This window comes from Cebus imitator, unplaced genomic scaffold, assembly GCF_001604975.1.
Source record: "Cebus imitator isolate Cc_AM_T3 unplaced genomic scaffold, Cebus_imitator-1.0 Scaffold224, whole genome shotgun sequence".
In the NCBI taxonomy this organism is placed as follows: Eukaryota; Metazoa; Chordata; class Mammalia; order Primates; family Cebidae; genus Cebus; species Cebus imitator.
This window is the reverse complement of record NW_016107539.1, coordinates 422,558-439,057: the sequence shown is the minus strand read 5'-3', so window position 1 is coordinate 439,057 and position 16,500 is coordinate 422,558. Positions and strand designations below refer to the sequence as shown.

The 16,500-nt window shown below is 52.4% G+C and overlaps 1 protein-coding gene across 6 annotated transcripts in view; it reads left to right on the top strand.

Annotated features, from left to right (window-relative positions):
* The first annotated feature begins 254 nt into the window (after nucleotides 1-254).
* KCNG1 (potassium voltage-gated channel modifier subfamily G member 1) overlaps nucleotides 255-16,500 on the top strand; it is a 20,716-nt gene continuing 4,470 nt past the window's right edge. The window contains exons 1-4 of one of the 6 annotated variants that reach the window (XM_037727248.1): nucleotides 303-772; nucleotides 9,686-9,801; nucleotides 10,778-10,835; nucleotides 13,057-13,856. In XM_037727248.1, the coding sequence (XP_037583176.1) occupies nucleotides 13,083-13,856 (774 nt within the window). In that variant the 5' untranslated portion in view covers nucleotides 303-772; nucleotides 9,686-9,801; nucleotides 10,778-10,835; nucleotides 13,057-13,082. Of the gene's footprint in view, nucleotides 773-7,316; nucleotides 9,802-10,777; nucleotides 10,836-13,056; nucleotides 13,857-16,500 lie in introns of those variants that run through there. The other 5 variants (XM_017496869.2, XM_017496870.2, XM_017496871.2 and 2 more) reach the window with 5 other exon arrangements.

Here is a 16,500-nt window from a genome sequence, read left to right as displayed (position 1 = left end):
TGGGCGCTCCTGGGAGAGCAGACAAGGAAAAAGGCGATGGGAGGGAGGGCGTAGCGCGATCGTCCCGGACGCGGGCTCAGGATCTTGCCGCGAGGAGTGCCAGCCGGCAGGGGCGCCAGGGCCTCCCCTCTCCAAGGTGCGGGGCCCCAATTGGGCCCAGTGACGGCGGCGCGGCTGCCACCGTCCCGAAGTGGGGCGAGGCCCGGCGCAGCACTCTCAGCTGCCCGCCCGCCCCTTCTCCCCGCCCCGCGCTCAGTCCCCTCCCTCCGTCCCGCCTCCTGCCCCGTTCCCTCCCTCAGCGGCTGCCGCGCCGCGCTCCCGACGCACTCGGAGCCCGGCTGGGACCGGGAGGCAGAGACGGGGCGGCCGCGGCTCCAAGGGCGGGAGCTGAGCCGGGCCCCGGGACCGAAGTTTGGCTGCGGCTCCGGGAGGCAGAGCGGGTGCCCCGGGCGGCCACCAGGCCGCTCTCGCGTCCTCGACCCGGACCCGTGGGCAGCCGGGGAGACGGAAGCCGCGGCCGGGCCAACTCCGAGGCGGGGACACAGCGACGGGAACTTGAGGTGGGAACTTTGCGCGCTGCAGCCTTGCCGGGCGCCACCGAAGCGCGGACCGGACCCCGCGCCTACAAACTCGGGCTCGGGGGTGGCTGCACGTGGCCGTGGCCCCCAACTCCCTGCGGGGGCCTCGAAACCCACCTGCAGGGAGGCCAGGGCGACCGAGGACCCGGGAGCAGCCGCTGGTGGCGGCGTGGAGCTCGCTAGCTACGACCAAGGTGCGGGTACAGCTTTGCTTCTTCCCAAGGGGTCCCCAGGATGCAAAGTCTGGGACATTCGCAGCCGCAGTGACTCCGGTGGGAGTGCATCCCGGTTCTAGGCCCGAGGTTTCTCGCCGGATCCCGGGAGGAGGGAGAGTTAGGGATTGGGGTGGGGGGTGTCTGTCACTTGCTCATTCACTGGATCCTTAGGCATGGTATGGAGCCCCCCTCCACCCCCACCGTGGGCCTAATTGAGTCAATCATTAACCTTGAATACAGCATGCGTTTATTGAGCGCCTACTGTGTGCTAGGCGCTACGAATACTGAGACAGTTCACTGGGCACCCCAGTAGCTGCTAGGAAGGTGGTGGTCTCAGCCTCAGGGCTTCCATATGGGAGAGAGGCTCAGCCCGGAGATATGGAAGGAAAAGGGCAAAGTTCATTCATTCATAGATTGGACAAAGATTGATTGAACACCTACTAGGAGCAGCTCATCATACCAAGCGCTCAACATTCATTCATCCAGTTTACAAACATTTATGGAGGAGCTATGCTGGGGAGAAGTGAAGAGGGATGGGATGGGGGCAGGATAGAATGGGGGAAGCTTCAAGCAGCTTAGAGAGAAGTAAGGCGTAAGACCCAGGCCCCCTCTTGGGAGGTCGCAGTCTGCTGGGGCGGTGGACTGTAGCAGCCCGTATGTACAGGCAGAAGTCTTGGTTCATTTAATGCATTCATTCTCAAGGTGGGAGGCGTGGAAGCTGGAATTGGTTCTAGAATAGGAAGAAAAGATCTTTTCAAAGCTCCTTAGGGGCGGGTGATGGGGTAGGGTGGTGGGGATCCGACATTACTGAGGAATGCGGGTTCCCACCACTGGGGTTTGTGAGTTCGTCTACTCAGCTGGCATCTTCTTAAGCACTTAAAGGGTGCCAGGCACCAAAGTTACCCAGGTGAATGACAGACACATAGAGGAGGGAGACAGACACTCCTCCCCCACGTCACTGACACCCTGAGATAAGTGGGGGGGGGGGTGTGAGAGGAGGGAGCAGGAACTGGTCTGATTCATTGTGGGGTGGGGGAAGCTCCTGCCCTATGAATCTGAGCAGAGGTTTATTCAATAGGGTGGATTTGATACCCCCACACCCTTGATGGCAGAGTCCCTATCGAGAGCCTCACTGGCAGCACATCTCCAAGAAAAGTTTGGCACTGCTGATTGGGGCCATGCGGTGGGCACGGTGGCTAGGGCACGCCGTCCTTCTTTGGGGGATTTTTTCTGGCTCTGCCAGACCAGAGCTCTACCTGTGCCTCCTCCGGCTTTTGGAGCTCTGCACAGTCACCTGCTGGGAGGGGAAGGAGGGAAGGTGTGTTTGAAAAACAAGCAAGCTCCGGCCCCTGGGGATCGCCCTCCTCAGTGGTTCCCAGAGCCAGCCCATTCCAGTGGAAAGATGTCTGTCGAGGGACACACTCCTAACCTGCAGAGAACTGCAGGCGTACTGGAAATGAGCCAACCTAGGTTCTTCTCCTGAGACTTGAGAACCCAGGCCCACAGCCTACAGCCTGGGTTCTCAAGCCTTGGGAGTAAAAAAATCAATGAAACCCAGTTTTGCCAAACTCTGGGTTGCCTTTTTGGCCTCTGAGAGGGAGATGTGACAAGGGAGGCAGACCTTATGTCCTTCTCCCCATCCCCTAAGACTTTCCCAAAGCTTGTCCTAGAGCCTGACTTGGGCAGATCTGGGCACCAACTCTGAATTCTCTGCCCCAGATGCCCAGCAGGGCTCTGGCAGGAGGTGAAGGAGATGCCACAGGAAACAGAAGAACAAAGAGATGTGTGCCGGATACAGGGCTAAGTGACTCAAACCCACTCCAAAGAACTCACTTCCTGGAACCTCAGTAGGGTGTCTCGGCTGTTCTGTCTTTCTCCACCCTGCTTTCCACTGTTGATGAAGAGTCAGCCTTGCCTGTTGCCAGGGGTCTAGGGGTGGGGGAATCTACTCTTGGGTGATGCATTAAGCCCGGCAAAGGAGCCCTTCACAAAGCCCCTCTAAGTAGAATTGATAAAAAGGGAGAGGCAAAGAAGAACCTAGCTGCACGCACTCCATCACTGTGTGCCATTTTTATCATCCAGCAGACTGTATTTGATTAACAAAATCAGAAATGAAGTGACTTTGCTAGAAATAGGATCTGAATTGTGCCTAAGACTGTCCCTTGCCCTGAGGTTGAGTTTTCTGTCTCACTCGACACCTCCCCAGGCAGGTCCGATCTTGCTCTCCCTCCAGGGGACTCCTGGAAGCCCAGGTCTCCCTTCCTGCCATCCTGAGTTCCCCACTGCTCCCCCAAGCCTGCTTCTCTGCTTAAGCTTATGTTCCCAAATTTTGAGCTACAAGGAGGCAAAGAGAAAAGGAACTTCTGGCTTGTCCCCAAACACCTCCCCGCAGAAGAAGGCAAACACAAACGTGCATTTGGTGTTATTTTGCTTGCCTGCAGCACAGCAGGGAGGCTCCAGAGGCAGCCTGTCTTTTCTATAGGGGGAGGGACACTGGCACTTTTTCTCATTTGGGGCAAGTGAGGGATGGAGGGAAGAGCCCAGCTCCCAGCACATACTCTCCCCAGGAACTTTGGCCCCAGCTTTCAGGAGGCTGGGCCAAGGTCCAGGGTGGTTGAACTGTGGCGAGAACCGACGGCAGGTGGCTCAGAAAGACAGATTCTCCACCAGGGCACAGCGTCTCTTGGAAATCTAACATGCCAGGACCCTGGCCAAGCTAATGGTTGGATCCATTTTGATTAACGTTTTAATTGGGGATTAATGCAGCCTGACCTGCCTCTGAGTCGGCCGGCCAGGAGCCCTAATCCTGACAGATGAAGCCATGCTGGCAGTGAAACACTGCAGGGCCTGGGAAAGAGTGCCATGGGGAGAGATGGATGGGTCTCCAAGGCACCCACTGGGAGTGAGGGAATGGCACACGTGGAGAGGCATGGCAGAAAGAAAGAAACCAAAGCCTGCGGAGTGCTGGGGAGAAATGCTTTCCTTCTGGAAAGTTGCCTTGGAGGCTGTGTTAATTTCCTTCTTTCACATACTTGCACACAATTTTTTTTTTTTTTTTTTTGAGATGGAGTCTTGCTCTGTTGCCTAGGCTGGAGTGCAATGACGTGATCTTGGCTCACTGCAACCTCCACCTTCTGATTCAGGCCATTCTCCTGTCTCAGCCTCCCAAGTAGCTGGGACTACAGGCGTGCGCCACCAGGCCAGTCTAATTTTTGTATTTTTAGTAGAGACGGGGTTTCACTATGTTGGCCAGGCTGGTCTCGAACTCCTGACCTCATGATCCACCTGCCTCAGCCTCTCAAAGTGCTGGGATTACAGGTGTGAGCCACCACGCCCAGACACTTGCACACATTTAGTGGCTTAAAGCAATACAAATTTATCATCTTGTTTTATTTTTTTTATTTGAGACAGCGTCTTGCTCTGTCACCCAGCTGGAGTACAGTGTCACTCTCACGGCCCACCACAGCCTTGACCTTCTGGGCTCAAGTGATTCACCCACCTCAGCCTCCTGAGTCACTGGGACTAAAGGTACATACCACCACGCTCAGCTAATTTTTCTTTTTTCATTATAGAAACAGGGTCTCACTGTGTTGCCCAGACTGGTCTTGAACTCTGAAACTCAAGCGGTTCTCTCACCTTGGCCTCCCAAAGGGTTAGGATTCCAGGCGTAAGCCACTACGTCCAGCCTGAATTTATTATCTCCTATGAGACTCACTGGGCTAAAATCACGGTGTCAGCAGGGCTTCTGGGGAAGACTCCACCCTCCGCCTCCATCGTCAACGTCTCCTTCCCAGAGGCCAAAATGGCAACCCTGAGTTTGGCAAAACTGGGGGTTTTGTGGATTTGTTTTTTACTCTACTCTCTTACAAATGTAAAATAGCGATAAATACGTTTCCCCAGCCATGAATAACTGCCTACTTCTCCTCATCCTCAAAAACATTCCAAAATCTTGCCCATATAAAATAGAGACTAGAAACCCAGTCCCTGACTCATGCAAGGGGTGGAGACACCACCCCAGCTCCCCGAAAAGAATCAATGTTTCCAGGAGGCAGGAAAAGGGAGGGGTCAAAGAGGTTTGGCCTGGAGTCCCACAGCCCTAGTTTAATTCTGGCTTCATCACTTATTGCCAGACATAAGTTTTCACTTCTCAGAGCCTCAGTTTCTTCATTTAAAAAATGGGGGTATCAGTGCCAATGCCTGCCTTTTTAGGGAAGGATGAAGACTCATGCAGTTAAGGCTCCAAGCACAGCACCTGGCACTTTGGGAGTCTGCGGTGGAGGGAGACTGGCTGCTGCTATTTATAACACCTGGTGCACTTAGCCCTCTCTCTGCATTCCCCACTGCCACTCAGAAGAGGGACTGAGAACGTAAGACAGAAAGAACAGAGTCCAGAGAGGTCCGAAAGCAGCTGGGGTCAGCCCAGGACCGTTTGTGGAACCATTTTATGCCCCTGATGGAATGTAGCCATGGGGACAGGAGGCCTGGTGACACTGCTTATCCCTGCGGCAAACCTCCATTCACCAGATCCCCATAATAGCCCTGGGAGGTCGGCAATCTTGTACCCATCTCCTAGGGGAGGAGGCAGGCTCAGAGAGGCCAGCAGCTCAGCGGGTATGATAGCTAGCTCAGGCCACAGGGACGACTAGCCATGCCTGGCTCGGACCTTCACTGCATCCCATTCCACCCTCCCAAATCCCACCCTGCAGGCCCTGCACCTGCACCCTCTCATGTGACCTTAGGGTGGTCACATGAGAACTGCCACTCAGAATGCCTTATGGTCTCAATGATCATTTATCTTTGCAAGTATGTTCTCAGCCCTCGGCTGTAACTTATAAGCATCACCTTTTTCCTCAAAGGAAGGATAGAAAATTGCAGTGTATCTCTAAGCTCATGAATGGAAATTTGATCAAGGCAATGCCAATGCAGAAGATTTTTCTCGCAGACCAGAAGGGATTCCATTTCTCCAGGAAATGGCCTCAGACGCAGGACTCAGACCTCAAGGAGATTGACGCATTGAGCAGGGGAGTTCCAGCCAAAGCCCAGAGCAGCTCCTGTGCCTCCAGCCCCTCGGAGAGCTCCAAGCATTCCCAGAATCTCCAGAAGAGCCTGTGAAAAATGCTCATTCCTAGGCCTCCCCTGCAGGCATTCCGACTGGGAAGGGAGGGTCCCAGGAACCTGTATCTCCACCAAGCACCCTGGGCAATTCAGGAGGTTCTGTTGTTCCTGTGCTCTTCATTTTTCTTTTTAAACCTGGGTTAAAAGCCGGAGTTGTACAAACCATGCCACTTCCCAGCACGCCTCCTCGTTGGCCTGTGCCAGCCTGTCTCATCTTACTCATTTTTCCTCCTTCGTTCCAATCCCCGTGCTTCTTCCCCTTCCTTTGCCCTTCCAGGCACCCTCCATGTGGTTGATAGAGATCCTCCCATGTGCTTGAGACCTTGTAAAATATGTAATGTGTGTGTGTTCATTTACATAAATAGCACAGTGCTAGAAACTTCTGCTTCTTTTTCCACTCGGCACCCTGTTTCTAAGACCTAAATGTGTTGCTAAACCACCCAGTCCATTGCTTCTGATTCCCGGCAATCTGCAGGATTCCAGACTCTGCCTCTACCAAGACTTGCCTGTCTGCTCCCCTGGGGATGGATACTAGGGGGCCTCCTGGTACCAGAAACAACACAACACACATTCCTGTACCTTGTTACTCTCTTCCACCTTGTTCCCCAGAAGCAAACCCTGAGCGAAGGATTTGAGTGCAAATAATTTATTACTGACAATGTCTGCCACAAGGCTTTGTGGTCCCTGGTGTGGGAAGTCTACCCAGGAGTGGGATTTCTGGGTCACAGGACAGCAGCATCTTCATATCCCTCATTTCCACCCAGTGGCTTTCCCGGAGTGCTAGGCCAGCCCGCACACCCTCCAGCAGTGGACTCTGGGGGTCGGGTGAGGCTAGATCCAAATCCCAGAGGGTCAGGTCAGAAAAGACGACACTCTGGGCAAGCAGGGAGGGGGGCGGCAGACCCTTCTTGTAGCTCATGAGAATTCCGAGGTGACGATTGAGGGTTCGCAGAGTGTCGGGCGTGGGGCCAAGCGCATCACCTGTCCCATCTGCTTTTGTCTCATAACTCAAGGAGGCAGGAGCTGTTTGTAGCCTCATTATACAGATAAAGAAACTGAGTCTCAGGGATAGGGCATGACTTGCCTAAAGTCACAGAGCAGCTGGCCTTGAACACAGGTCTCCTAATTTCAAAGCCTGTGCGCCCTTCTGCCTCCCCAGCTTGGGGTGACTGGCAGGCTGTCCCCCAAGCTAGAGCAGAACCAGAACAAGCTTTCTCTTAACATCCCTTTTTCGAGATAGAGTGTCAGAAAAAAAAAAAGTCTCCAGAGTACTCTGGAGTGCCAGTGGCGGGATCTCCTCTCCGCCTCCCGGGTTCAAGCGATTCTCCTGCCTCAGCCTCCCAAGTAGCAGGATTACAGGTGCGTGACACCACACCCAGCTAATTTTTGTATTTTTAGTAGAGATGGGGTTTCACCATGTTGGCCAGGATGGTCTCAAACTCCTCAAGTGATCTGCCCACCTCGGCCTCCTAAAGTGCTAGGATTACAGGCGTGAGCCACCCTGCCCGGCCTCAGCATCCCGTTTCCTTTTGCAGCTGTCACAAATTACCACAAGCTTAGTGGCTTAAGACAACCAAATTGTGTTAACTTCTGGAGGTCAGAGGCTGGAAATGGGTCTGGCTGGGCTAAAATCGGGTGCGGGCAAGGCTGTGCTACTTTCTGAGGCTCCAGGGAACTCGTTTCCTTGCCTTCTCCAGCCTCTGCAGGCCACCTGCATTCCTTGACTCACTGCCCCTTCCTGCATCTTCAAAGCCAGCAGTGACCAGCGGAGTCATTCTCATGCCACGCCCTTCTGCCACTCCGTCTCCTGCTTCCTTCCTCCACAAATAAGGACCCTGTTGATTACACTGGACCCGCCCAGATCATCCAAGATAATTTCCCATGTCAGGTCAGCTGATTAGCAACCTTAATTCCATCTGTAACTTTCATTCCTCCTTGCCATGCAGTCTAACATATTCACGGTTTCCAGGGATTAGGACGAGGACATGGGCATCTAGGGGAATGTGGGGACAATTTTCTGTCTACCATATGCCCTGCACTGAGCCCTCTGGCCTGATGTGATGCAGCTTCAATGGGGGTGTGGATGCTGGGCACACGTGAGGCCCCTGACTCTGGCTTCAACATAGCTCTGCTACCCTGGCCCTCCTGCCCTTGCCAGCCTAGCCAGGTCAAAGCTACCAGGTGATGCCCTCACCTGCCGCAAACACACACCCATCAGCTCAGCATTGATGGTCTGGCACCATCCTTGGGAGACACCCATCTCCGCCCTCTCCCCTGGATCTCACCGGCATCCTCTTCTGTCCATTGTCCCACAGCCAGGAACGGCTTCCTCTGACTCAGCTCACCATAGCGCCACCTATCCGTCGCCTCGGTAAATGGCACCTCTGGAATCATGATTCTTCTCTTTCCCCCTCCCCCAGGCCCCATTCCTCAGCCAGTCCTGAGTTCTCTTCCCCCAAAGTTCATCCCAAATCCCTCGTGTTCTCCAAAACTCCACCGGTGCAAACCATCGTCAGCTCCAGAATGACTGAAGTAGCCTCCAGCCTGGGCTCCCCAGCCCACACACTGTCCACTGACCTGGCAGGCACGCATGGACTCCCTGTCCCCTGCGGAATAAGCCCCAGCTCCTTATTGTCGGCCCCTGGGCCCTGCTGCACCTGGCCCCTGCCCCCCTCTACTCCCAGCTTCCCCTTGCTCTGTGCTTGGACTTCTCCTTGGTCTTCCATCATCCCAGCCTACCTCCAAGTCAGGGAGCAAACTCTTGCCATTCCCTCTGCCAGGCCCTCAGAGGGCTGGACCCACCCATGTGGCTCAGCCCCATGTTCCCTCCTCCAAGAAGCCCTCCTCACCCCTCCAGCTAATGTTGCCCTGCATCCCACAGTAGTCACTCTCCATCTCTCACCTGCCCTGTCAACAACACTGCAGCCTGAAATGACGTGTATGCTCATTTGGAAAGGTCTCCCCCACTAGAAGGTCACCTCTGTGAGGACAGGGGCTGGGTCTTTTTCTCTGCCGTGTCTCCAGATCTAACACAGAGCATGGCATGAGGTGAGTGTGCAGTAACTATTGAACGAATGAACAAAAAAATGAATGAATGAATGAACTACCTCCCCCATTGCAGCCTCTGCCTCAAACAGCTTCCTCTCCCCGAGCATCCGTAGACCCTCAGAGGCAAGATCGCTAAAACCCACCATGCTGTACAACCAACAGAACTAACACCACAGAGAAACAAAAAAATTTCTTGTGAAGGTATCAGACCAGGTGAAAAGCAGCATTATTTTTCAGAAGCCCAGGTTTTGGGGCCTGTTTGATTTATGAACTTTAGTGTAGGGTCTAGGGTGCTGAGCCGTCCACCGCACATCAGCTTGGGATCTGCAAGACCAAGATCGTGGAAAAATATGCCTGTTCTTCCTTTAGCAAGTTCCTGCCTTAGCATCTCCCCAGGGGACTCTGGCTTTGAGAACAAGGTCCTTACCATGTTGATTACCCTCTGAGTGGCATCAGCCTCTCCATACTCCCCGCACTGCTGAGACAGGATCACTTTCCACACAGGAAACTCACATGGGGGCAGGGCGTGAAGGAAAGAAATCACTAATTGAGGGAGTTTTCTGCTGGAGGGAATGCCGGGAGGGTTGAAACGAAATTCTTAAAAAGAGGTGATTACAGCTGTGGGGATTCACAAGAGCCCTCTGGGGCTCATGCGAGGCATTTTCCCTTTACCTCCATCACCATTCTTGCCAAACACTGTCACTTCTTCTCTTGTCTGTGGTAGCAAAGATGAAACAGCAGGGCTGAAAAGAGAGATCACCAAGGATAGTGCCTGAAAGGGATTATTCCCACGCCTCCGAGGGATCCTGGCAGGCTGTGCCTGAGGACATGGGTTCCAATTTTAGGTGAAGTTAAAAACACTCTAACCGTCTAAAATCAAAGCATTTTTCTTTCAAACACAGGTGTATCCTAGTTTTCCAAAACCTGATCTATGCCATTGTAGCCTTCTGCAAAGATCAGTGAGCAGCAGAAGGGTGGTGATGTGCTTTTGTAAAGCAAGGAAGGAGCCCGTTTTACGCATGAAACACCCTCCCTCCCTTTCCAGCACCTATTAAAACACTTCCTCATTCACACACATGTTTGTGTATGTGTGTGTTGTGAGCAGGTGTTTTCCTGAACATGGCTTTAGCACCGACCAACATTTAAGTATTGGAAATGGGTTTCCATTTGCAATTGACAGACTTTACCACTTTCTTCCATCAGGGATTGGTCTGGAGAGAAGGCTGGTGATTTTTAAAAGCAGGGTATTCGAAGCCTACTAACTTTTCTATGCATCGGCTTAATTCCAGAGAGCTCTGTAGCTATAATCTAGGGGTCTCAAACTCAAATGCCTATAAGGCCAGGAAGGAAACACACGAGTGGACTAGAGTGGGCATTAGGAAGACAATGGGGAGGGATGGGGACTGTGGTGGATTGGGGCAGGTGCCGCCTAAAGGAGTAGCCATTTCTCAGTTGGTGTTTGGGCCAAGTATTGCCAGATATCCTGATTTTTTAAGAGAAGCCAAGAATGTGGATTTTTACATGAAATTTCACAACTTTCAAAAACTTCTCCAAGCCAAGCAAAATATTTGTGAACCAAATTCAGCCCATGAGCTTGTAATGAATACACAATCTTGTTTCAGCAGCACAAACCCTTCGCTTTGAGAGTTGGGAAGGAAGGAGTCCATGCAAATTGATATTTTGACCTCAGTTTCCCAAAAGTGGCCTCATTATGCCGGTCTCCTCAGCAGGAAATGGACTCATTTAGCTAGCACTTCTGTGCACCCTTACAGTGCTGGGTACGGGCATTCAGAGATGACTAAAGCACATTTCTTCCCCCAGGGAGCAGGCTGCCTAAGGAAGGAGCCAGGCTTGCACACAGACAGTTCTAGAGCTGGTGGTAAGTGCTGTGAAGACACATACACCAGTTGTCAGGGGAGGGGTGCTGGATTTAGCTGGAGGGGCCAAGGAGGGCGTCCTGGGTGAACGTGCCTGTCCAGTTCACCCCGTATCCTCAAGGTGGTGTTTGCCGACACATGAACATGGCGTTGCTTTGATAGTTGTGCATTTCTTTGTCCATTGCTTCTGACTTATGGCAAGTGATACCTGTTTTCCATTAGTGGAAACATGTAAGTTGTCCATTCAAGATAATAATAATAGGCCAGGCGCAGTGGCTCACACCTGTATTTCCAGCACTTTGGGAGGCCAAGGTGGGCAGCTCATCTGACATCAGGAGTTCAAGACCAGCCTGGCCAACATGGCAAAACCATGTCTACTAAAAATACAGAAATTAACCAGGTGTGGTGGTACACCTGTAGTCCCAGCTACTCGAGAGGCTGAGGCACAGGAATTGCTTGAACCCGAGGTGAGGAGGTTGCAGTAAGCCAAGATGGTGCCACTACACTCTAGCCTAGGCAACAGAGCAAGACTCTTATCTCAAAAATAATAATAATAGACAGTAATTACTGCATATCTACTATGTGCCAGGCACTGCATTAAGTGGTCCTATGTACATAATTCACTCAGGCCTCCCAGTAATCCTACCAAATAGGTCACCCATTTTATAGAGAAGGAAATTTTTTTTTTTTTTGAAATGGAGTCTTGCTCTTGTCACCCAGGCTGGAGTGCAATGGCAGGATCTCAGCTCACTGCAACCTCGGCCCCCTGGGTTCAAGCTGTTTTCCCACCTTAGCCCCCTGAATAGCTGGGATTACAGACGCCCGCCACCACACCTGGCTAATTTTTGTATTTTTAGTAGAAATGGGGTTTCGCCATGTTGGCCAGACTGGTGTCAAACTCCTGACTTTGTGATCTGCCCTCATCGGCCTCCCAAAGTGCTGGGATTACAGGCGTGAGCACAACAAGGTTGAGTCACCACGCAGGCTATGTGGCTCTGAAGTTACATTTATAACCACTAACCAGGATTCTCCCCCTCAGCATTAAGGATATTTGCGACCAGATAAGTCTGTGTTGTGGGGACTGTCCTGTGCGTTGTAGGACATGCGACAGCATTCCCTGGCCTCTGCCTGCTATATGCCAGTAGCATCCCCAGTCGTGACCAGCAAAAAGGCCTCCGGGCATTGGCACAAGTCTCTGGGGAGACAAAATCAGCCCTATGAGAACTGTAGGTCTACACTAAATTGTTTTTCCAAGCCAAATAAATACAAAAAAAAAAAAAAGTCAATTTAAATTAAATGATAAGTAAATAACAGTACTTGTGTCACCTGCAAATCCTCTAGGATGTCAGCTACCTGAGATCAGAGACCCATTCACATTCTGCGCATGGCTGCATCCCCGGTGCATAGATGGATGTGGGAGAATTGTGACGGCTAGGCGACACTGGACAGTGTCCTTGCTATTTCACTATTAGGCGAATGTGTTTGTCAGCTCAGGCCGATGTAACCAAATATTAATACCACAGACCGGTGGCTTCAGCAGCACTCATTTCTCCCAGTTCTGTCAGCTGTGAGTTGGAGAGCAGGATGCCAGCAGCGCTCACCTCTGGGTTTCTCACTTAGATGCCCCTCTGAGTGCTCACATGGCAGAGAAAGCCCTGGTGTCTCTGCCTCTTCTGGCTGGTTGGTTGGTTCGAGATGGAGTCTTGCCCTGTCGCACAGCCTGGAGTACAGTGGTGCGATCTCCGCTCTCGGCTTCACCTCCCAGGTTCAAGAGATTCTCCTGCCTCAACTTCCCTAGTAGCTAGGATTAGGATTACAGGTGCACACCACCATGCCTGGCTAATTTTTGTATTTTTAGTAGAGACAGGGTTTCACCACGTTGGTCAGGCTGGTCTCGAACTCCTGACCTCAAATGATCCACCTGCCTCAACCTCCCAAGGTGCTGGAATTGCAGGCGTGAGCCATGGTGCCCCACCTCTCTTCTTCTTCTTATAAGAATGTGAATCTCATCGTGGGGACTTTGCTCTCATAACGACATCTGAACCAAATCACATCTAAAAGCCCCCACCCCTAATACCATCCCATCGAGGGCTAGGGGCTGCAGCCTATGGATTTGGGGGACAAAGATTCCATCCCTAACAGTGAATATCTGCGGCATCCACATTCTCAGCAAGGTGAAGGTAGGGGTGGTCGCTGAGGGTCTTTCCTCCCTTCTCCCCACAGGCCCGAGAGGGATGTGAAGGCCCAAAATGACCCTCTTACCGGGAGACAATTCTGACTATGACTACAGCGCGCTGAGCTGCACCTCGGACGCCTCCTTCCACCCTGCCTTCCTCCCGCAGCGCCAGGCCATCAAGGGCGCGTTCTACCGCCGGGCGCAGCGGCTGCGGCCGCAGGACGAGCCCCGCCAGGGCTGCCAGCCCGAGGACCGCCGCCGTCGGATCATCATCAACGTGGGCGGCATCAAGTACTCGCTGCCCTGGACCACGCTGGACGAGTTCCCGCTGACGCGCCTGGGCCAGCTCAAGGCCTGCACCAACTTCGACGACATCCTCAACGTGTGCGATGACTACGACGTCACCTGCAACGAGTTCTTCTTCGACCGCAACCCGGGGGCCTTCGGCACCATCCTGACCTTCCTGCGCGCGGGCAAGCTGCGGCTGCTGCGTGAGATGTGCGCGCTGTCCTTCCAGGAGGAGCTGCTGTACTGGGGCATCGCGGAGGACCAGCTGGACGGCTGCTGCAAGCGCCGCTACCTGCAGAAGATCGAGGAGTTCGCGGAGATGGTGGAGCGGGAGGAGGAGGACGACGCGCTGGCCAGCGAGGGCCGCGACAGCGAGGGCCCGGCCGAGGGCGAGGGCCGCCTGGGGTGCTGCATGCGGCGACTGCGCGACATGGTGGAGAGGCCGCACTCGGGGCTGCCGGGCAAGGTGTTCGCCTGCCTGTCGGTGCTCTTCGTGACCGTCACCGCCGTCAACCTCTCTGTCAGCACCTTGCCCAGCCTGAGGGAGGAGGAGGAGCAGGTAAGAGCCCACTGCCCCGCGGGGAGACGCGCCACCGTGAGGGAAGGGACGTTGAGCGTTGTCACCTCCTCCAGGAAGCCTCCCCTGATTGCACACTGGCTGAATAGCATCCCTGGTCCCTCCTGACATCAGGAATGTTTGTGTGCATGGTCTGCCTTGTTGTTAATAGGTGAGCATCACGGGGGTCCATGCCTGTGCCTGTCCTGGCCTCCACTGCCCCGCCACTGCCCTTCCCCCCACCAGTGTCTGGAACAGTGTCCAGCACAAACAGGCACTCAACCACTACATTTGTTCCTTTGTTGAATGAACAAATGAGTGAATAAATGGATGATGTGATTTTTGACATGCCTGGCCCCGAGCGAAACACATGACATATATCATCAAACTGATCTCGACCACTCCACCCTTTCTCAGCCTTCCGAATTTCTTGCATCCAAGTAGCCCAGACGCCTGTTCTGGGTCCTGAAGATAATTTTTGTTGATGGGTACATGTGTGTCTGCAAACGGTGAGCATTTATTTTGGTCCATAAGAGAATGAATGGAAAGTGTTTTTACTCCAGGGCCTGACATGGGGTATGTGCTACAGTCTAGGGACTCCCACTCATCTGGGAGTTCTCGGGAGCGGGAGCTGGGCTGCACATGCCACCTACATCTTAACTCCCCAGGGAATACTCCAGCAACCCTGGGGGGAAGTGTTTTCACGCCAATCTGTACATGAGGACACTGCCCAACACCAGGTCTAAGTCCAGTCCATGTTTGTAAGCATGGAAATATGGCGCCCACGTGGCAGCTTGGGGACATAATATAGCCCCACAGGAAGGACTATGTGATTGGCCCACACATGATTTCCCAAAAGTTTGACTTGGTTGCCAACATTAAAAGGGGAGTTTTCATATAAAAATTTAAAACCTCAGCTTCTTTTAAAAATCGTAAGATCAGGCCAGGTGTTCATGCCTATAATCCCAACACTTTGGGAGCCAGAGGCAGAAGGATCGCTTGAGCCCAGGAGTTCAAAATCAGCCTGGGCAATGTAGTAAGACCCTGTCTCTGCAAAAATAATAATAATAATCCAGGTGTGGTGGCCTGCACCTATAGTCCCAGCTACTTGGGAGGCTGAGGCAGGAGGATTGCTTGAGACTTAGAGGTGAGGCTGCAGTGAGCCATGATCCTGCCACTGCACTCCAGTCTGGGCAACAGAGTGAGACCCTATCTCTAAAAAAATACAATGTAAAGGCTGGGCGTGGTGGCTCATTCCTGTACTTCCAGAACTTTGGGCGGCCAAGGCAGGCAGATCATGAGGTCAGGAGTTCGAGACCAGCCTGGGCAACATAGTGAAACCCCATCTCTTCTTAAAAAAAAAAAAAAATAGCTGGGCATGGTGGCACACACCTGGAGTCCCAACTACTCAGGTGGCTGAGGCAGGAGAATCACTTGAACCTGGGAGGTGGAGGTTACAGTGAGCCAAGATGCTATTGCACTCCAGCCTGGGTGACAGAGTTGAGACTCTGTCTCAAAAAATAAATAAATATATTTAATTTTAAAAATTGTAAGGTTGTGTCCCCCCTCACATACACAGCAGTCTATAGTCCTGCATGGCAGCTCCTGGTGAGAGCCGAGTCCACAGGGGCCCAGTTCAGTCTCCTTGTGTATGAGACCATGGGCCTTAGAGTTGGTGACTCCTTCCCTATACACGGGAATTCTGGAAGCTTCAAGAAAGACTGAAAGGTCTCAGACAGGTATAAATTGTATAGGCAGCAGAGAAATAGGTATGGCGGTGTGAACTGAACGTAAATATCATGCCAGCCAGTATTTATTGAGCACCGACTGTATACCCTGCATGTGCTAAGTGCTTTACATGCACTCTAGAATTTAACATTAGAAGTACTCACCATGGCAGGATTTTTCCACTTGTGTATGTGAAGGAAGTCACAATAGCTGTTGCACTAATAATCCACGGAGGCTTGCTAGTATTTTTTGTATACTTTTAATTAATTTATTTATTTTTAAGAGATGGGATCTTGCTTTGCTGCCCAGGCTGGCCTCAAACTCCTGGCTTCAAGCAATCCTCCCACCTCTGCCTCCCAAAGTGCCAGGACTGCAGGGGTGAGCCCCCATGCCTGGCTTATAAAATGAATTTCTTAAATGGGGATTAAGAAAATAGCATTCAACTAGTAAAGTTAACTTTTTAAATTTTTTTAAATTAAAAAAAACAATTTTAGGCCAGGTGTGGTGACTCACACCTGTAATCCCAGCACTTAAGGAGGCTGAGGCAGATGGATCACTTCAGGTCAGGAGTTCGAGACCAGCCTGGCCAACATGGCAAAACCCCAGTTCTGCTAAAAATACAAAAATTAGCCAGGCATGTTGGCACTCACCTATAATCCTAGCTACTTGGGAGGCTGAGACATGAGAATCGCTTCAACCTGGGAGGTGGAGGTTGCAAAGCCACAATCACACCACTGTACTCTAGTCTGGACAACAGAATGAGACCCTGTCTCAAAAAAAAAAATTAATTTACAGGTGGGGCGTTGCTACGTTGCCCAGGTTGGACTCGAACTCTTGGATTCAAGCATCCCTCCTGCCTCAGCCTCCTTAATAGCTGGGACTATAGGTGCATGCCATCACATCCAGCTGGTAAAATTTT